General features: G+C 43.4%; 1 protein-coding gene across 1 annotated transcript; it reads left to right on the forward strand.

Annotated features, from left to right (window-relative positions):
- Window positions 1-406: 406 nt before the first annotated feature.
- Window positions 407-21,356, forward strand: TOP2A (DNA topoisomerase II alpha). Its single transcript, XM_037411159.1, has 35 exons — window positions 407-497; window positions 1,243-1,389; window positions 1,552-1,642; window positions 2,127-2,190; window positions 2,687-2,832; window positions 3,204-3,301; window positions 3,616-3,828; window positions 4,031-4,204; window positions 4,401-4,502; window positions 5,007-5,144; window positions 5,316-5,454; window positions 5,736-5,893; window positions 6,054-6,179; window positions 6,654-6,764; window positions 6,858-6,963; window positions 7,589-7,698; window positions 8,458-8,550; window positions 9,021-9,135; window positions 9,446-9,567; window positions 10,140-10,288; window positions 11,001-11,232; window positions 11,364-11,498; window positions 11,617-11,817; window positions 12,387-12,582; window positions 13,889-13,980; window positions 14,555-14,707; window positions 14,806-14,889; window positions 15,526-15,723; window positions 16,672-16,780; window positions 17,073-17,216; window positions 17,653-17,800; window positions 17,960-18,021; window positions 18,311-18,451; window positions 19,435-19,661; window positions 19,951-21,356. The coding sequence occupies exons 1-35, from the start codon at window positions 465-467 to the stop codon at window positions 20,092-20,094; spliced, it is 4,701 nt and encodes a 1,566-aa protein (XP_037267056.1). The 5' UTR covers window positions 407-464; the 3' UTR covers window positions 20,095-21,356.
- Window positions 21,357-22,120: the final 764 nt, after the last annotated feature.

Genomic DNA, 22,120 nt, shown 5'->3' on the forward strand with positions numbered 1-22,120 from the left:
CTCTGGGCCTACCCAGTGGTCCCAGTGGATCCCCAGGCCTGGCCAGTGTCCCCAGGGCCTGACCAGTGGGTCCCAGTGTCCCCCCAAAGCCTACCCAGTGGGTTCCAGCATATCCCCGGGCCCCCCCCAGCGACCCCCGGTACGTCATAACACCAAAGGCAAGCGGACAGGCGCTAAGGCCCCGCCGCCCAGCACACTCCTCCCCTTCGCTCTTCTATTGGCCAATATCACTGCCCGTCCCGCAACTGTCCCTTCTGAGTGGCTGATTTGAATTCGCAGAGCGCCCTCTGACTAGCGAGAGGTAGGGAGAAGCGCGACACGTGTCCCCGCCTTCCCGCTGCGATTGGCGGCGCGCTGGGGGCCCGTGGGCGGGGATTGGCTGAGGATTTTGGCGGGCCGCGCGGAGGTTTGAAAGGCGCGTTTGGGGCTGTCTTTGTGTCTCCTCGGCAGTGCCGGTCGCCGCCATGAAGCTCCAGGAGTTCGTGTCACCACTCCGAGTACGTGCGGCGCCCCGCCACCCTTCCCCGCCCCACGCACCTCCGCTCCTTGTCCCCTCAGGGTCTCCCCCCGGGTCCCCATCCCCCCCGCCTCAGGGTCTCTCCTCGGGTTCCTCTCCCCGCCCTCCTCCCCCCCGCCTCAGGGTCTCTCCCCGGGTCCCCGTCGTCTTCCCCCCCCGCCTCAGGGTCTCTCCCCGGGTCCCCGTCGTCTTCCCCCCCCGCCTCAGGGTCTCTCCCCGGGTCCCCGTCGTCTTCCCCCCCCGCCTCAGGGTCTCTCCCCGGGTCCCCGTCGTCTTCCCCCCCCGCCTCAGGGTCTCTCCCCGGGTCCCCGTCGTCTTCCCCCCCCGCCTCAGGGTCTCTCCCCGGGTCCCCGTCGTCTTCCCCCCCCACCTCAGAGTCTCTCCCCGGGTCCCCGTCGCCGCGCCCCCCCCCCTCCCCCCTCAGGGTGTCTCCCACCCCCCCGCCTCAGGATCTCTCCTCGGGTCCCCCCTGCTCCTTCAGGGTCTCCCCCCGGGCCCCTCTCGTAGCCTCTCCCTCCGTTCCTCTGAGCTTTCCCACATCCACGTTCTCCTCACCCTCTCCCCCGGCCCCGAGATCCCCTCTCTCCCTTGGTACGGTGCAGGGGCTCCCAGCCGCCCGGGCCCGCTCCATCACACGCCCCCCCGCCTTGATCCCCTTCGACCCCTCCCCCGGTCACCTTCAGGAGCCCACTGCCCCTCACTGCCTCCGTTTCTCCCCCGAGCAGCCTGCGGATGAGAACTCCCAGGTGCCCAAGGGAGATGGCACCAAGAAGCAGCTCTCGGTGGAACACATCTACCAGAAGAAGACACAGCTGGAGCACATCCTGCTCCGGCCCGACACCTACATCGGCTCTGTGGAACTGGTCACCCAGGTACGAGAAGGGCCACGGGGCTAAGCCACTTGAACTCCTTGGTGCGGGCGAGAAGTCATTAATATCTGTTCATAAAGCACAAAACATCTGCTTTACAGACTGATGGCGCAGAAACGGAGGTGTATCTGGGGACTGATGTGTTATTTCTTACCTCCTTTTCAGCAAATGTGGGTTTTTGATGAGGACGTGGGCCTCAACTGCAGAGATGTGACCTTTGTGCCTGGCTTATACAAAATCTTCGATGAGATTCTAGGTAAGGTGACCTATTTGTTGGGTCAATGATTGACAAGTCATTAATGGGTGCTGAATGTCTAAGAAACTGGAAATAAATGTAAGAGCTTATCAAGTGTACTTTTATCTGGTTGTGCTGTTGACCGAGTAATACTTATTGCTTAATTTGGTGGATGGTGCTCACAGAGTACATGGTTTGCTGATTGTGCTTGGAAATATTGGATACTAATGCCCAATGTCCTTCCATTAATGCTGCTAAATAGTGAGCCATGCGTGGAATGATGGTGCACTCCATTACAAAACCAATTTCATTCAGCCCAAAATTCTCCCTTTTATGTTAACTTGCAGTACTCATCTTTATAACTTGCCAAATATTTGCATCCTGAGATTATGATTATTAGTAACATTGCATTGAATTTTTGCGCTCATTCTGCTGAAGACACTTTAGAGTTAATAGTTTTGTCTTGACTCAGAATGTAATATAAACAATAATCTTTCTGTTCTAGTCAATGCTGCAGACAACAAGCAGAGGGATAAAAACATGTCATGCATTAAGGTTACAATTGATGTGTAAGTTTGATTTCATTTTTGTTCGTTGCCTTCCCAATGCATGTGCGTTAATTTGCTGTTCTGCTAAGCTGGTGTGGTATTGGAGGGCTCTGCTATGGGGCCGGTCCAAGTTAGACCAAATGTAATTCACCAGTTGTGAAAGCCTTTTCCTTGCTTAGCCCCACAGTCTCTTACAGGGTGCTGAGTTGTGAAATGACTGCCTTTTTGTTGTTTTCTGTTGTGGCTGTTTTCCTCTCTTCTCCCTCTCAACTGTTTTATCCTGTCGTTGAGCATAGATAGAGGGTTTTTACATGTGGCAGTCCATTTCACAGATGGTATCCACAGATCTGAGAATTTTGTTGTTGACTTGCTCTCCCTCTGCCGGCTGTTTCTGCAGCTGCTGGATGGAGATTTGCTCTTATGAAATGGTGGCCTTTCCCCAGAGCTTTTGTAGAACATTTGTTTCATAGCTCAATCATTTGCAGCCTTAAAAACACCTTTTTTTTTCCCCCCCTAGAGAGAATAACACAATCAGTGTATGGAACAACGGCAAAGGTATTCCAGTTGTTGAACACAAAGTGGAGAAGGTCTATGTGCCTGCTCTTATCTTTGGACAGCTACTAACATCCAGCAACTATGATGACAATGAAAAGAAAGTCACAGGTAGGGATGACTCTCAAATAGTCACTAATATTTCTGAGCAGCCTGTTCAGTTTTAATGTGTGAACTAAAAGGGGGGGGAAGGGGGTCCTTGATGGAACATGAAAACAGCATTCTGAATCAGTCAGACAGAGGTCTTCCCACTCTATTTTATAGTAATGGTACAAACATGGAGAACAGGAAAAATTCTCTTTGAATGCTCATCCCAATTAAGTGTGGATTTATAGTCACATACTGAGTTTGTAGGATATTGTTGCTTATTGACAGTTGTACTTGGATTGTGCTGAAGTGGCTGAAGTCTTGTTTGTCTGGAATTGTTTTAGATGGCTTTGAACAAAAGCAGTAACACAAGTCTGTTTTCCTTCTAATTCCAGGTGGGCGAAATGGTTATGGAGCCAAACTGTGCAACATATTTAGCACAAAATTTACTGTGGAAACTGCATGTCGTGAGTACAAAAAGTTATTCAGACAGGTATGAACACTTCTCATTTCAGTAAGGTTACACTGGAGATTTTCAAACAAGACCCTAAGTTTTTGTTTCAAAACTCTAGGTGCAAGTTGCATTCAGTACACCTCGATTAGAATAAATTTGGCCCACAGTTACTGTGCCACAAAATAGAATTCAGATAAATAACGAGCAGACATAATCAGAATCTAGTTTTTAACCAGTGAGTTCTTTTTAATTTGAAAGTATTTAAAACTCGTAAATCAGCTTACTGCTTTTAAAAACTAAGCTAGTTGTTCAGGTGTGTTAGACTTGCAACTCACAAAACCTCCTTTTCTCAGACCTGGACAGACAACATGGGAAAGGCTGGTGAAATGAAGCTGAAATATTTTGATGGAGAAGATTACACGTGTATCACTTTCCAACCTGATCTGTCAAAATTCAAAATGACAACGCTTGATAAAGACATTGTAGCACTAATGTCTCGAAGAGCATATGATATTGCTGGATCCACAAAGGATGTCAAAGTTTTCCTAAATGGACAGAGGCTGCCTGTGAGTGAACATTTAGAAGAAACTGTAATATCTGTATTTCTCATGTCATTTAAACAGATTTTTGTTGAAGAAATTTATGTCATTACACGTATTAAAGGGAAAATTTGCATGAGTGATTTTGCTACCCACTTCCCAGGAAGATATGAATTAAGTATTTATAGGAGCTGTTATAAATTAATTGTCTGCTTTCGTCTGTATGCAGGTGAAAGGATTCCGCAGTTATGTGGACCTCTATCTGAAGGACAGAGTAGATGAAACTGGTAATGCGCTTAAGGTTATCCACGAGGAAGTAAATTCTCGGTGGGAAGTGTGTTTGACTTTAAGTGAAAGAGGCTTCCAGCAAGTTAGCTTTGTCAACAGCATTGCCACTACAAAGGTAACTCTTCCTTAGCTTACTTAGTCAAGCTAATGCCATATTCTTCATCATCAATATTCTTAGCTATTTTCAAATGTGTGTCTGTTAGTGAAAATGTTGCTTAATGTTGCAAAGACTATGCTAAAAGTTTTAAACAGATATGCATGCTTTGTTTTAATGGCACCCCCACCATGTCTTTGGTCCCCTGTTCCCTTAGGGTGGCAGGCACATTGATTATGTCACTGACCAGCTTGTGACTAAGCTCATTGACGTTGTGAAAAAGAAGAACAAAAATGGAGCTGGAGTGAAGCCTTTTCAGGTACAGTGTCGGAATTTCCCCAGTGGAAAACACAACTCTGGCATTAATGCAAATTGTAACTACAGCTTAGTGCATTACTACTTTAATTAATAATACATATTTCTATTCTACAGACCATATATAGATAAGAAATTGCTAATTATAGAAGCCTCATATTGCCCAGTTCAAGCCAACTAACGGTCTTCTCTTTGTTTGGCCAATGTATTTTGTAATCAGAACACTGTAAGTCAGTGTAGATGGACTAAAACTTGGTATCTGCTAGACAATAACCTATTTGGGCTGAGAGCTGCTAATTCCTTGACGTCTCAAATCAGTAAACATTGCTCGTGAATGTTCATTAGCTGCCCTAAATTCTTTGAAGATATCTAGAAAAATTAAAAACCATGCATAGTGATAAATGAGTTTTTCCTTCCTGTGTCATTCTGACCAGCAAGTATCAGAATGCACTGCTGTTACCAAGGTGGGCTTGCATAATGTGTGATTACTGCTTGTATTTAATTCTAGGTGAAGAACCATATGTGGATTTTTGTGAATGCCTTAATTGAAAACCCAACCTTTGACTCTCAGACTAAAGAGAACATGACTCTGCAGGCAAAGAACTTTGGTTCAACGTGTAAATTGAGTGAAAAATTTATTAAGGGGGTAAGTACTGATACACAGATAATCACAATGTCTGTAAAACTACATCTTATGCTTAATGTGGCTAATATCTACTTTTGAAGCAATGTCATGAATTAAAGAAAATGTAACTTAATATTCTGTCGTTGTTAAGGCTTTTCCCACAGTTGTTTGCGGTTATTTTTTGTATTGCAGGCAGTGGCCTGTGGCATTGTTGAAAGTGTCCTAAACTGGGTAAAATTTAAAGCTCAGAACGAGCTGAATAAGAAATGTTCAGCTGTGAAACACACCAAGATTAAGGGTGTTCCTAAGCTGGATGATGCCAATGATGCTGGTAAGTGGTTTACGTCCTTTGTAACCAATTCATTCAAAAACAGTTAAAACTTCTTCATTAGACAAAAGAATTGTCTCATAAGGAAAAATGCAAAAACCTGTAATTATAGTTTATCCCCATATTACAGTCCCATTTACTATGTTTATTCCCATTTACTATGTGCAGTGCAACAAAACTTGTATGTGTTAGAAGGTATTTGTTCTCATTCAGTTTGTGAGTATCCAGGCTTTGATTTCACTTCGTAATTGGAAAATTGACTTGATGTTTCTTTTATTTTTTAGGCAGCAAGAATTCTTTAGATTGCACGCTTATCCTGACAGAGGGAGACTCAGCCAAAACACTGGCTGTCTCTGGTCTAGGAGTGGTTGGTAGAGACAAATATGGAGTATTTCCCCTGCGTGGGAAAATACTCAACGTCAGAGAAGCTTCTCATAAGCAGGTTAGTTGGAAAATAGTTATAATCTACCTGTTAAAAGGCGCATTATGCTTTGCATAATGCAACAAAGCTCAGTCAACAGTATACTTATGAATAGCTTTAGATTTTCAGCTACATTTTAAGTGTGAAAAACAAGGTTTTTATTTTGTGTGATCTTTTCCAGATTATGGAAAATGCTGAAATCAACAACATCATCAAGATTGTGGGTTTACAATATAAAAAGAACTATGAAGATCAAGAATCTTTAAAGACTCTTCGCTATGGAAAGATTATGATTATGACAGATCAGGTTAGGTTCACTAAAATTGAAAATTGGGACAGAAAAAAACACCACTTGAATACAGAGGAAAGAAGAAAAAAGTGCTACCTTTCTCCTACTGCCACTGTTGTACCTAATCCTCTGAATTTGTTTCTTTTTATCATGCTGTATTTTAGTGGGTCATAATGTCTTTTCAGCCACAAAACAGATAAAATAGACGGGGAGAGCAGCATCGCCAGATAGCTAAATACTGTCTTTCCAGTCTGCTGATTCAAGGCCCTTGACCAGTCCTTGATACCTTCTTTCACCAAGAATGTGCCTTTTCTGTTTCTCTTGGTTTTCTTAGGTTACACAACACGTGGTCACTTTTTTAGAAGTGAAAGTTAAAAGGGTCAGTTAGCTGGAATTATAGAATCATTTGCTGTTAAGGTAACAATTGTTAATTCCATCATGTCCCTGATATAATGTGTTGGGGTTTGTGGTGTCTTTTTTTTTTTTAATCAGGATCAAGATGGATCACATATCAAAGGTTTGCTGATAAACTTCATCCATCACAACTGGCCATCTCTTCTAAAACACAACTTTTTGGAGGAATTTATTACTCCCATCATAAAGGTAAGGGTTGGGTAGATGATAAGGTAAATGAGTAAAGATCCATTGGTCTAAATCTGCCTCTCATTTCACGGTTAAAATATTTGTTGATTGTAGGTCTCTAAAAACAAAGAAGAAATTGCATTCTACAGCATTCCTGAATTTGAAGAATGGAAAAACGGTACACAGAACTACAATTCATGGAAAATCAAGTACTATAAAGGTTTGTAGAAAATGTAATATGTTGAAATTAAATGACCCAAGTAAAAGCATTCATGATTAAATTCAGTTAGCCCTGCTTTTGCAGAAAGGATCTTCCCTCCTAAGATACTCTGACTACAAATACATGCAACATAAAATACAAAAGTAAGGAAACAATAACATCTAACTGGATAAAAATCTCAGTAAAATCTCTCAAAATGGAGCTAGAATATTGTGGATAACCATTCTTTCAGCCCTCTTAGGCAATTATGCTCAGTTTTATGTGGTATTTTCCATAGAATGGTCCTTGTGTAGTGTTAGCACTGTAAGCTAAGTACTTCCGAATCGCCTAGTACCAATAAGAAAGTTGCCAACTGCAGAACAGTAGCTGTTAATCATTTTGGATATCTACAGGAGTTACAGACAAAACCCGAAAGTACAACATGCAACTGCTCACTTATCACTAAAAGCACAAGAATTACAGATACCTTACATCTCATTTTAAAGTCGTGTGTTTTCAGTAAGTCATCTTCATGCTATACATTTGTATGATGCATCACAGAAACTGGGCATGGTAAAATATTTCTTTGAACTGCAACTTAATTTAAGCAAGAAGTTATTAGGATTAACTAGTACTGTCTCTGCAGGTTTGGGTACCAGCACATCAAAGGAGGCTAAAGAATACTTTGCAGATATGGCTAAACATCGAATTGGCTTCAAATATTCTGGGCCTGCAGATGATGCTGCGATCACCCTGGTAACTAACACTTGATTTAATTGCTGACTTACTACCTTTGGTATTCTACTGCTTAGAGTGCTGTGTATTTTCTCTTAATATGCTCTTAAAGGCCTTTGGGCTTGAGACAATCTCTTTGTTACCAAGGCTACGGCTTTAGTCTAACCAGTAGAAGCAAATCTGTCCACAGACCTCAGGCCAAGAGTAGCCTTTTAATGATGGCTTTTAAATATAGCTCAGAACAAACTAATCACTACAAACCAATTGACATTTTCAGACACAACAGTAAATATTCCTTTAACATTTTTCTGCATGTTCTACTGCAGTTTTCTCCAAGTCAGACCTCCCTTTTCTCCCTCAGATTTTCTTGCAAAATGGTTCACCAGTGGATTAAAACAGTCCTTGCTTCTGTGAACTTCTTCACCTTCAGTAGCCATTGACTCCTAAGTATTCTGAGCTATTAGGCAATGCCAAAAAACCAAGTTTTTCCCCAAAATATAAATTTCCTCCAAAATCTCCTGTCGTTTTCCATTATTATGTTAAAAATCCATACATTTAAATCTAACTACCATGTTTCCTAAAGACTGGTGGAAATTATGCTCCTAATATATTTAGCTACAAGAAACTTTTATTGCATTTCTTGGGCTATTAGGTCAGCACATTTAGCATGTTATTCTCCTGGGTAAACTCTTCCTGTATGCTTTCTTTTTCCAAGTGAGCCAATAAGGCACACCACAGAATGTCCTGGAATTGAGTTACTTTTCATTTTGTAATACACAGGCCTTTAGCAAGAAGAAGATAGAAGAGCGAAAGGAGTGGCTGACTAATTTCATGCAGGATAGAAGACAACGGAAGCTGCATGGTCTGCCAGAGGTAAAAGGTTTACATAGATAAGGAAACTGGTTTCCTGTCTCTCCCTGGGGCTCTTCTCAGTGTCATTCTGGCATGCTAGAGCTGCACAGAGCTCAGTCAGGGAGTCAGTCACCTGATTATGGGACAGTTAAAACATTTCAGGATTTTGCAGAGCAGCTCCTTCTCTCACCAGTGTAGCCACATTATCAATTGTGCATCCGTGAATTTCACATTTAACACTTATCACTCAAATTACTTTATCAATAGGGAAATGATACCTTGAGCAGGGCTGCATGAAGATTTTATTTATCAAAAAATGGGCCTGCATCACAGGAAATGTTTCGCTTCACCATGCTAAGACTGTCAGCACTGGAGCTGTGTTTAGCTATTCTGACAAGGAGCTTCCATTTTAGTGAAACTAGCCAAGGATGTGCTAAGAAACAGATTAGACCTCATTAAAATTAAGGCAGTCTTGCACCTGTTTTTCCTAGGAATACCTGTATGGGAAAAATACTAATTTCCTGACATACAACGACTTCATAAACAAGGAGTTAGTGCTGTTCTCAAACTCGGATAATGAAAGATCAATCCCGTCACTGGTTGATGGTAAGTTATTTCAAGATCGTGATTCCACATAGTGCGTGCCCCAGCTCTTAATAAATGGGTGCTTGTATGTCATATCAGAATTGGGAAACCTGCTGAGTTTTCAGGGTCAGTGTTCTGAAGTTCATTTTCTGCTGTCCAGGTTTTTTAATCTTTGGATTAAATGTTTTGTCCATTTTGTAGTATATTATTGCAAGTACCTTACTCTCTGGGGCAGAATTTTTAGGTGTAGAAGCATGTCATAGTCTCTAGAGAGCAGAAGTGAAACACATCGTATGTTCTAATCACAAGGTCTTGTCTTTTTTTTATACAGGTTTGAAGCCAGGTCAAAGAAAAGTTCTGTTCACTTGTTTCAAACGAAATGATAAGCGAGAGGTGAAAGTTGCTCAGCTGGCTGGTTCTGTAGCTGAGATGTCCTCATACCATCATGGTGAAGTAAGAACCTGGCCTTGTTGTGCAAAATGCTTTTTAAATGAAAGGCAAGCCTTTCTGTTGACTTAACAGTTAAGATGCCTCTAAAGCAGAACTAGATATTTGAGTATAAATACCAAAACAAAGTGACTGTATATCTCCTATTCTTCAACAAGAATTTAATCTGAGATTGGTTGGTCTGCCTTTCCTGCCTAGACTTTATGGGAATGTATTTTATTCAAAAAGTAGAACAAGAAAAAAAACCCCTTTATTTATGATAGATTTAGGCAGATGTTAATAGCCTTTCTACCTTGGTAAGGACAAGTTAAGCACTAAAACAAGCTTCCTTTTGGAGACTGACAGGATCTTTCACTGGAGGTTTCAAGAACAGGTAGACAGCAGTATATCTGTGGGTCACTGGAATATATCTAGTCACCCAGGCTAGACAGTCTTGGGATGTACTTTCCGCGAGTTTCCTCCAGTATTTTGAGTTTATCCTCTATATCAGTTCTGTTCCTGGTGTGAATTTTGGCTTTAACTTTGTCCGTTGAGTGAAGAATTCTGCATATTTAGCTTTGAACCTTCCTTTATTGCAGGCATCGCTGATGATGACCATCATTAACTTAGCTCAGAACTTTGTGGGCAGCAACAACCTCAACTTGCTACAGCCTATTGGTCAGTTTGGCACAAGGCTGCATGGTGGGAAAGACTCTGCCAGTCCTCGATACATCTTTACGCTGCTCAGGTCAGCATTAATGATTTCTTACAGTCTTAAATATTCTTAGCATATTACAAGACTCAATTTGACAGCAATTAGGATGAAAAATGAATGTGCTTCTTCCCTTTAAAAATTTGGACTACTTGCTCACTCTGAGTAGCAACAATTGAAGTGAGGTTTGGACACTAGGTTCAGGTATATAAACTTTGGTTATCATTCCAGAGAACAGAAAGGCACAGTGGAGAATATGGAAATGGCAGCAAAAACAAAGGGAGAAATTTGAGTAGGATAATAAAAAGCGAACCTGAGCTGGGAAAGCAAAGTTCTAATAGCTGAAAGTGCAGTGCTTTAGTCTCTGACCCAATGGTCACTTAGGTTGAACTTGGTCAAATCTGTTACTTGAGCACATGTATGGTTGTACTAAAGCAAGGTACAGAGAATTGGAGCCTTTCTGGACATTAAACTTTAAACTCATACCCGAAGTATTTAAATTAAGGGCCCCATATAGCCAGTGGAACCTGTAGAGATGGGTGGAATTGCTGAAGATGCATCTGTTTTGAGTGTTACTCTAGAAGCCTGGTTTCCTCACACAGAGCCCCAGGCTGTATGGCTGTGGTTGGCTGATAGGAATAAACCCAATTTAGGTGTTTTTTTTGTTTGTTTTCTGGAGGGTTCTTTTGGAATGGTGGTCACTGTTCTGTAAGGAGAATTGGGGCTTAAATTCTCTTTTCCATCCTAGTCCGCTGGCACGGTTGCTGTTCCCACCAGTGGATGACAATATCCTGAGGTTCTTGTATGATGACAATCAACGTGTGGAGCCAGAATGGTATATGCCCATCATTCCCATGGTGCTGATAAATGGAGCAGAGGGGATTGGTACTGGCTGGTCCTGCAAGATCCCCAACTTTGATATCAGGGAAGTTGTGAATAATATCCGTCGTCTGATGGATGGAGAAGAGCCATTGCCAATGGTAAATAATATATTTAAATTAAACAATGTCTCACTTGTTAGTTTATTCAGTGTGTTTTGGAGCATTTCATGCAAATGCTTAAAAACAGAAGCATCAACACAAAGCTGAATCCAGTGTTCTTTTCTGCTTAGCTTCCTAGTTACAGGAATTTCAAAGGCACAATAGATGAGCTGGGACCTAATCAGTATGTGATAAGTGGTGAAGTGTCTATCCTGGATTCTACAACCATTGAGATCACTGAGTTGCCTGTCAGAACATGGACACAGGTAATAGGGAATTTGCCCTAGAAATGTATAGTTTGCCCTGTAAAGCAAAAAGTGATTGGTGGGGTTTGGAGCTTTTCATCTTCATGGAAAACATGGGTCTGATTGATTCTTTCCTCAGACTTACAAAGAGCAAGTTCTGGAGCCTATGTTAAATGGGACTGAGAAGACCCCCTCACTAATCACAGACTATAAAGAATATCACACAGACACGACAGTGAAGTTTGTAGTGAAGATGACTGAAGAAAAACTAGCGGAAGCTAAAGCAGCGGGGCTGCATAAGGTCTTCAAACTCCAAACAAGTTTAACATGCAACTCCATGGTATGTAACATTCTGCTGAAGAGAGTCCTTGGTGTAACTCAAAGCCTGTGTGGACAGCTGCCGTTGCTGCACGTAACAAAAATACTCTTTTGCAGTAACCTGTTCACTTTGATTTTTGTGCTGTTACTGGTTTTAAATCAGCTTTCTAAATATACCTTCAAAAGGTCAAAAGATTGGCTTGGGAATGGGCCCAGAGTGATAGGGTTTTGCCTGAAGGAGTCCAAGTGAGCTGAAATCGCATGGTTTAGAGACCTTTGTTGTGACAACAGCACTGCCACTGAATGTCTGGATTCTGACAATGTGTGAAGCTTGATAGCAAGATGTTTATCTGACAGAGAGCTTTAAGATTCAAGTAACCCTAACCCCACTATGTGTTTTCAAGAACTTTGAAACTCTAAAATTGTCTCTGCTGTTGTGTTTGCAAACTGAAGTAATTCCCAAAACACCACCAAGGTTTTATAATTTGTTGGCTAATAATTCAATTGTACTCTCACACCTGTGTTACAGGTAATTTTTAGTGGTTTTGGAAATCCGTTTTATCATCGTAACACCTGTGTTCTTTCATCTAGGTTCTTTTTGACCATGTTGGCTTTCTCAAGAAGTATGACTCTCCCCAGGATATTCTTAAAGAGTTCTTTGAACTCAGGCTCCGATATTACAGTTTGAGAAAAGAATGGCTTATGGGAATGCTAGGTGCGGAGGCTGCGAAACTGAGCAACCAGGCTCGTTTCATCCTGGAGAAAATAGATGGCAAAATTGTGATCGGTATGCATTGTTCTTGGTTACTTGGTTTGTGAAACTGGGAGAAGAGCTATAGGTGCTCTCTTGAGTTCTGTCAGCACCCCCTCAGCCCCGGACTGGCTCTTAACAAACCACACCAGGGCTTATCTTTCTGTTCCAGTAACATACAAGAGGAAAATGCTTCCCAGGTATCTTCAGTCTGTAGAGCATTATGTACATATTAATTAAAATGGGGTACTCATACAGCTTTCCTACTGTGTATTTGATGCAATTATGAGAGTAATTTTTTTAATAATTTAGCAGTAATTCCTATCTATTTCTGACTCAGTAGGAATAAGAGTTAAATACTGGTGGGGTTAAAAAGGGGCAGTGTTTTCTGTTCAAATGCATACATCTTAAGAACCCGTATCTCTGTGTTTTATCTTTGTGAACCTCCACAAAAATATTCCAAATCACGTTCTCAGTGGATTGGAGGTTCAAAGACAGACACTCAAGTTAACAGCATCTGAGAATCATGAGCTAGAAAAACAGATCTTTGTTCCCAGCATTCAAATTTTCCAATCAACTTTTCCACCTCAGTCTAAAAGGCAGTCTGTATTTCACTTGCATTCATGGAGGATGTAGCTAGACAAAGTGTCATAAGATGCTTTGTGGTTTGCGTCTGAAAGCAGCCCGATAATCCCAACAGCCCCTGTTTGTCTGACTTGACTCGGGAAGAGAAAGAATAATTCCCTTGAAATGCATTTTCTTGGGATTTTGTTCTAAGTAGTTCCAAGGCTGACAGAACTGGTTTCATTTGTATTTGTGTCTCATGGTTGATTGCTTCTGATAGCTTAAAAAGGAACAAATTCCAGCTGAAGCGTTTCCATTGGTTGGGGCCCTTATAGCATAAATTTCCCAGGTGATGTCTAATGAGGTGAAAGCTATACCAAAGCCTTTGAGTGCTATCAGGGTTATTTTGCTTCCACCTGCCTGCCTATTGTGAAACCTTTTTGATACCATCACACCTGGTTTTTTTCAAGTTCAAAAAATACTTAGGGCAAGGGAAATGCAGGTATGGAAATGAAAAAGAAAAATATTTATAGTGCTTTGCCAGGTGTTCCTGACAGGTATAGGAGCAATTCTGACCTGACAAGTCATTTGCTATTAGGAACTTTTTAGGTGTTATTTCAGGCTCTTCCACATGTCCCACCTCTGATGAGGAAATGGTATTTTAGAGCCCAGCAGGATGCTGAGCTGTTAGAACCCTGAGATCCAAAATTTTAAGCTCCTGTCTTTCCTAACACTGATGGGTAGTGGCCACTGAACATCCTGAAATGTCTCTTTACAGAAAACAAACCCAAGAAAGAGTTGATTAAAGTCCTTATCCAGAGAGGGTATGAATCGGATCCAGTGAAGGCTTGGAAGGAATCGCAAAACAAGGTAGCGCTTCAGTTATCCTCTCTAAACTGATCCAAACTGACCCCTGTCTCTGAAGGTCCATAGCTGTACGAAGAAACCCAAGTTACTTTTCTGTTTGTAGGGTCCAAGAGCTTATGTGTCTGGTATGTCTGTGACAGGAAACATAAGGCAAGCAAAAATCCAGCCTCTCGTTCAGAAGGCACTGAGACCTAGTCGTTTGGGTTTGAGTTTGTCAGGTCAAATCCTCTTGCCACAGCAATTTCTGCTGCCCTTTAAGGGTTTCCTTCTGCCTGTTGGGGAAGGGCTGTGAGGAAGATGACAGTTTTTAGCCTGAGGAGAGAGTATAGACTATCAAGACAGAGAGGCCAAATAGAGAAGAGCAAGAGAGATCTGGAGAATTGTTTTTGCAGATGGATTCCTCTGTGTGATAGCAGCTGAGGCTGTAAGAACTTGATCCATTTCTGAATTTTTCTCGAAGAGTCTGGGACACTGTAAGCACACAGAGTACCTGTGGTGCAGCCCAAACTGGATAGATTGCCCTACTCTTGTATGTCGATATACTTGTTGACAATGTTCGGTTTAAATCCACATTCAGGAGGAAGAGGAGGAGGAGAAGGAGGAGGAGGGGGAGAGTGACAAAGAGTCATCTGCGGCTACTGGACCAGACTTCAACTATCTGCTGAACATGCCCCTTTGGTATCTGACTAAGGAGAAGAAAGATGAGCTCTGTAAGCAGAGAGATAACAAAGTATGTTCCTCCTTTTTCTTATAAAAGCATTGTTGTTGGGTTTTTTGATGGTGAATTCAAATATGTGACTAACAATTATAAACTGTGATTCCCTTTAGGAACAGGAGCTGGGAAACTTGAAGAGCAAGAATCCCTCTGATCTGTGGAAGGAAGACCTTGCTGCCTTTGTTGAAAAACTTGATGTATGTCAGTGTTCAGTGCAGATGACCAACTTTCTCGTGGTCTTATTCACCAGCTCTTTATTGACTTTTTTTTTTCATAATAAGGAACCTAAAAATAACTCCTATGTCTTGCACTCATTGAGGAAAATGAAAGCTTTCATCGCCTTCCTAGCTCGGATAGGAGTAGCACTGCTTTTGCCAGGGAGTCTAAACACCAAGGTGGTCAGTTACCAGTCTGAGTAGTGAAGAGGAGCTTTAGGAGGGCTTGAGAGAGAAAACTAGTACTAGGATGTAGTCTGAAGAGATGCAGATCAAAGGGCTTTTTGGACACTGAAAAGGTGAGGGAGGAGCTGGGCTTTACTGAACAGAGCCCAAATTGTGGGTGAACATCTGTGCACAGTCACACCTGGTCACTGCCTGTGTCTCTTTGTACTCCCCAAATAACTGAACTGTAGCTCTGGCTTAGATCGTTGCTTGGAAGTGTGCAAATCTGTAGTGGTATGGGCAGCTGCATTTAAACTATCAGCAAGTAAAATCAGGAAATCTATCGGCAAGTACAGAGTGCTTTACTGCAAGGGCTGCGATGGTGGGTTTTTCAGTAGTACATTGTTTCTTCTGTTTTCTCATGGCTGTATTTTTTTATGCTCACCGCTGCAGGCAGTGGAAGCCAAGCAAGCCGAGGATGAGACGGCAGTGCTTGCTGGTAAATCTTTAAAGGTGAAAGGAGGGAAAACGAAGGTGAAGGCGGCACAGCTGTCAACAGTAATGCCATCATCTTGTGGCATAAGGGTTGTTCCTCAGATAACTGCAGAGATGAAGGCAGAAGCAGAGAAGAAAACTAAAAAGAAAATAAAGGTAAAAAGGAACATTCTGTATGCTTAATCTTTCTTTACATCCTTTTCACTACAGTCCTAAAGAGATGCTAGTTCTTGTTAGCTGAACTTGTCCTGATGAAGCAGCTGTTCAGGGAGAGGGACAGGATCTTAGGATGTGGGAAACCCCAGAAATGGGCGTTTCTCAGTCTGAAGGAGAATGGGTTCACTAGTGTACCAGAAGATGGCTTAGAGGGAAACCTTTTGGCAAGAGCATATATCACACTGTCAGAGATGGGCTGATAACTTAGAAATGAAAAGGCACATGCAAGTAAGATTGTTCTAGGTGTCTTGGGGGTTTTATGAATCCTCTAGCAGGCAGGAAATGCAGCTAGTAAATTTGTTTCTCTAGAACAGCTTTTGCATTTCCAGTAGCACTTCAGCCACTTAATGCCATTATTGTTCTCTACATCAAAGACATAAAGAAGATGTAACTCTTTTTATAGTGCTAGTTGAAATCATGCCATTCAGCCATTTGCAACATAGAAAACTAAAACTGTCCCCTCACCCGTTTTGACCTGTAAGCCAGACACACTGCTCCTTTCCTACAGATGGTTCAATCTAAAAGTTTTTCCAAATAATTTGCACTGTTGTTTTTAACCCACCCTGTCCAATTCTGCATCCTCAACACACCCTAGAGCCACACCGTCAGCACACAAAGGCGGTACCAAAGCGCTCTCAGGAGCAGGGACAGAGTTCCTGTTTTTGTTAATGTTGGATTTTGCATTTTAAGTCACCTGATCTGGGGACAGAGCATGTCTGATTTACTTGGCTGTAATCAATTTTACATGCTGTTTGTTTCACAAACTCAGATTTCTTGTATCACTTTCATACACCTAAAACAAGCAGCTCCTTTCTCCGTTACCCTGTGTGCCCCTTCTAATTGTCTGAGCTGACTTGCTATCTGTTTGCTATCTGCTTGTGTCTTCAGAGTGAAAAAGCTGAATGTGATGAGAATCAAGAAGAAAACACATCGGGAGACAAAGAGCCTTCAGCCCTTAAGCAGAAGTTACAGCACAAGCTTCTTAACGCTGAGCGAGGTAAATGCTTTTCCGTGTTATTCCATCAATGGAAAGTGAGGGAAGGGTTGTCAATTTGGTTATCTGACCTCTTCCTGAATGTGATGAGTAACATCTAGGATCAGTATTTTTGGAAAAAATAGGTGAATGTGATCCTGGATAACAGTCAAGCAGGATAGATGACTATTTCCCTGTGATGTTTAAGCCAGAATTCTCTGAATTTAGTGATATATTTCTAAGCTGAGCTTTAACTGCTCAGCCTGGAGCATGTGTGGCAGTTCACAGGTTCATCCTACCTCCCAATATTTTTCAGGTGCTAAGAGACAGGCCACTCTACCATTTAAGCCATTAAAGAAAATGAAGAAACGAAACCCTTGGTCTGACTCAGGGTCTGATTCAGGGTCTGACTTTGAGGTGCTGCCTCCTCCAAGAGAGAGAGTGGTTCGCCAAGCAGCAGGTGAGTGGCGACACAAACGCAGAAGAGGGGCAGTTGGTGGAGGACAAAATTGAACAGACTATTTAGAGAGCTCCCAGAGTCTGAGATCCCAGCCAGAAATAATTAAGAGGCTTATTTATTTTACTGTACATAACTAAATATTTCTACCATTTGAGCAGATTTTCACCATGCTTTTCAAGGAAAAGCAGAAAAGGGGCAACTAGAGAAATAAGGTTATTGGTTGTAATTGCACAACTGTTTTGACATACCAAATGCGTTGTTGGTAAGCGTGCACGGAGTACACTTGTGATTTGGAGTCGTCTTGCTGGCAGTCTCAGTATCTGCTTGTTTTTATTCAGATCTTTATTTTTTAATAATTGCAGCTAAAATATTGAAAAATAAACTGAGATGCATGTTGCCAAATGTGTAAAATAATACATCTGTGTCATTTCACCAGCCAAAGTCAAGATCGAGATCAGTTCGAGCTCAGATTCAAATCTCTCCAGCTCAGATGAGGAGCCTGAATTTCAGGGGAACAGTGAAAGCAACACTGAATCTGACACAAACTCAAAAGAAAAACCTCCCAAGCCCAGAGCTGCTCCAAAGTGAGTATTTCTTCACGTAGTCACTAGAAGTTAGCTGTACTTCTGGTGTTAATGCTATATAGAAATTAATAGTTCTTTTTCTTCAGTGCATCTATCTCTTTTGTATGCGCCTTATATTGTATCGTAGGTTAAAAGAATACTTGGGGTTTTGTGTTCTAGGGAAACCACTGAAAAAGCAGCTAAAGCTCCCAAGCAAAAGGCAGTGCAAAGTGCTATCCCTGGTGAGTACAGGACCTAAACCTCGCTGATTTTCCTAAAACCCCAGGAGAGTGCACGGGGCGTTCTGTCAGCGTTCAGCGCTGGTCAAAGGCAGACATTAGTCACAAGATCTTACCAAAAAATTCAGTGTTGGCGTACAAGCTGGTTTCAGTGCCCCAGACTTCTGACTTAAATTTGGATTAATCCAGATGTAATAGTTCTTTATAAGAAGTGGATCAAAATCATTTTCTTCTGTTCTAATATTTATGGCCAGAGTAGATGATTTGACTCTTCTCTGCTTTCTTTACTCAGTTCAAGTCCAAGATGTTGCTAACGAAGATGTGAGTCAAGCTCCCGCAGCTCCTTCTGTCTCTGTTCCTCACAGTAAGGCTGTAGCTGAAAAATCTGCGGCAGCAAAGAAGGCCAGTGCCCCTAAAAGTAAAGCAAAGCTGGGTACGATCATTTTTAGATAAACGGTTATTATTCCTGTGGGAAACAAATTGAGGGATTTTACTCGGTATTCAGAGGCCTGAATAACTTGGAGTTTTCACTTCAGAAAAGATCTGAGGTTTGTGGCAAAGGTTTTCTAGTTGTCATTTTTAAAGAAGTCTGTTTCCAAACATATCATGTTCTAGTTCATCTCAGACATGCTTGAAGGGAGTGAATTTTAGTTTGGGAACAGGAAAAGTGAATGCTTCCTACAGTGCTGTGTAATACTTGGCAGAAACAATCCAAGTGGAATTTGTGTCTTGCAGTCAATGTTCTACTTCGTGTCTTTTTGGAGAAAAAAAAAAAAAAAAAAAAGCTGCTTTGGGGTAGCTTGATCTATTTAGTGCTAGCTCAACCTCATAAATCTACAGCATTTGACTCAGGTTTTTTTTGAATGTAACTGCCCAGACTCTTTGTCGAACTTTGAAAGCTGTTTTGCATATTCCATCACTAGCTGGTTTTGATCCCAGCAGGAAAATAGCATGTTACTTCACAGCAAAATAGCTGTTTCTTCCACTTCTAAATTGAGAGCGCCTATTATCATTCAGAAATGGCCTGCTCGTTTCAGCTGAACTTGGGAGGCATGCTTTCAAGATGCTGTTAAAAAAATATCAAAATACAGGTAAGAAAGAGCTCCACAAGGAAGTGCTTAGTATAGATGGCAAATTCATTCCTTTCCTGTGAAAAAGTTTTGAAGGTGTAAGATTGGTTAACAGCCTTCAGAGTTCAGGACTTTTTCCATCTGAAATAGGCTGTAAATTGCTTTGGCTACATTTTAATTTGATCCTCTAAACATGGTGGAACTAAGCAGATAAACAACCTCCTAACTCATAATTTCGGTAAAGAGTAATCTTTCTAGAAAACCGTGCTTCAAAACGAGACAACCTGCGAGCGAGAAGAGGGGAGAGGCAGCAAAACGAGGGTTTAAACGCTGAGTTCTGTTTCAGATAACCAGCCGTCCATCATGGATGTTCTGGGCAAGAAAAAGGCTGCACCCAAATCCAGCAAGGCGGCGGCGAAGGAGGGATCCCAGGGCTCCAAGGCCAAAGGAGTGAGCGATAAGAAGCCTGGCCAGACCAAGGGGCAGAAAGTTATCAAAAGGCAGCCAAACCTCTTAGATTCAGATTCAGATTCAGATTTTGGCTTGAAGATTTCCAAATCGGTTGCAGCAAAGGTTTGTACCCTGCCACCCTGCTTGAGCCAAGGGGATGCTGCGGAGCCTGGTGCCAGTTATTCTGGCAGAAGCAGCGTGGCGGAGGTAGAACCTCCAGTGTGTTGCCCCCCTGTCTTTATTGCCAGGGGTGGGGAAGGTGGGTGAGGAGGGGGGCTGGGCACACCTACGCTGCCCCAGGGTGTTGGCTTGGTCTCACCAGCCCGAACCGCCACCTGGCCCTGACACAGTGGCACGCTTTGGGCTGACTGAGTGTTCCCTGATTCGCTGCTTCGTGATGCTTTCCCTCCAGAAATCCAAGCTGGATGATGATGACGACTTTACTGATTCAGCTGCTGGTGCGAACAGCCCCGTCGCCGTGCCCCGTACCAGGCCTGGACGTCTCAAAAAGCCCATCCAGTACACAGAAGACTCTGATGAGGATGATAGCTTTTGATATTTTTTTTTTTAAATGAAGATTTTAAACTGCTGATCCAAACTGATCTGCAAACTAGCCTTGAGGAGAACCCTTGACAAGCTCATCACCAAAACACAACACCTCAGACTACGAAATCTTTTCACTGAACTGAAGCCAGTCCAAAATGTTAGAAGTGAATAGCGCTCTGTTTTTCTTGGGTTTATAAATAAGTTAATTTCCTTCAACAGGAATACCCCCAGCTTCTTGTGAGCACTGGCGCCGTGTGCCCAGCTGGTGCCACCTCCCTTTTACCCTTTAGGTAGCTGGAATCTCTTAACACTTGGTGGTCATTTTAATGTTAAAGCAGACTTTAAAACATATGAAATCCTTTAAAATATGTAACAAAACTGGTTTTAACTCCCCAACCAGAGGGCCGTGCCCACGTGAGGCGCAAGCATTTAGAACTCCATGCTCGTGTTTTTCTTTTTGGCAGCCCTTTATGTCTGTGTAAGCCCCTGTGGCTCAGCCTCTGCCATGTTGTTTTAGCTTTGGGGTTTTAAATTCAGCTTTGGTAATGGAGGTTTGCGCGGACTTGTCTCCGCTCTGCACTCGGTGTTGGCAGTTTTATCTTCTGTCGTGCTGCCAAGAAACCGCGTGTTCAGCCCAGGGGTCATCCTCAGGTAAGATGCTTGGGACTGCCGGTGCCTTGTGCTGCTACAGAGCTGAACGGGCGTCTCGGCCGTGCCAGCGGAGTGAGACGGGCTCTTGGACAGACGGGCAGGACAGACACCACCCAAGGGTTTTCACTTGATCCATGGGATCCTGCAGGAGAGCCGGCTGGGAAGCAGCAGGTTCCCCCTATAGTGAGCTTCTCCCCTGCCATCCTTGGCACTGGAAGAGACTCGTGCAGCGCAAACCTCCTCCTGCCCGGCTGTTCTTTGGGACCAAGAATTTCCCTCGGTGTCTGTGTGACCGCTGGCACGGCATGCACTGTCCCCTGCAAGGGGAGGCCTGTTTGTCACCTCGGTGGTGGCACTGGGTGCTCAGACCTTCCACTGCTCAGGTTCCTCAGCAGAAGCAGGGAAGTGTCACCTTCCCCTTCCCTTTGTGGTACTTCACCGGAGTGTTTATCTAGTTGTGTTTTGCTTTTTCGTGCAGCTGTTTCTGTAGCACCATTTCTTCATTATGTAAATATTTTCTGTGCTTTTCTTGCTGTCCTGAGTTTCTGTGCTTGTAAGACTTATGTGATAAAAAGTAGTTTTACACAAGCTTTCTTCAATAAAAAGGAGTTGCCTTCAGCAGCCTGTTCTCTCTATTTTTCCTTGCGCCGGCTCCCCAGAGCCCTGGAGTGTCTGCGGGGAGTACTTGAAGCGCTGTTCTCCGGAGCAAAAGGCCATTGGCTGCTCTGCTGCCAAGACCGGTCCAAGTGGGTCATCCCCACCGTCCAACCACACCTGGTATTTCTGAGGTGGTTTCCAGTGCTGCCGATTTAGCCAATTTTGGCATTACCAGAATGATCACAGCAGAGCTTGCGTTGGGCCGCTGGGTGCTGAGGGCTTGGCACAAGCTCTGCTCCGTGCAGGGCTGGCCCAGACGCTCGCCGTGGCCTGCAGCCACCTAAGGAAGGTGCTGGGGAAGAGCTGCAGGAGCCGCATCTCTGCTACTTCCCCCTTGGGCACCTGTGGCCGGGAGCTGCCGCTTGGGCACTCGGCCAGGGGAACCCGGTGCCATCGGCTGGTCCTACTGGTGTCCCACCTGCCCGCTGGGACAGCTCGGGTGCTGCCCGCTCTGTTTCCCTGCCGGTCCCTCGCTGCGAGGCTGTGGCTCTGCAAAACCACCGGCTGGATGGACCCGCTGCCCTACGCCGCTGCTGAGGTTCCCAAATTCGTGCCAAGACCCCTGTGGTACCTGGCACCTGCCCCATGTTCCGCTGCTGCGCCGGCCGCGGGTGAACAGTGGCTGAAGTTGCTGCTGCCCCACGCTCCCGGGCCGGGGGGTTTCACTCGCCAGCAAAGGGTTTGTGCTCTGGGCTGGAGTTGTGCCCCGGGGGGCTGCTGCTTGCCAG

The sequence above is a fragment of the Falco rusticolus genome, chromosome 18, assembly GCF_015220075.1.
Source record: "Falco rusticolus isolate bFalRus1 chromosome 18, bFalRus1.pri, whole genome shotgun sequence".
NCBI lineage: Eukaryota > Metazoa > Chordata > Aves > Falconiformes > Falconidae > Falco > Falco rusticolus.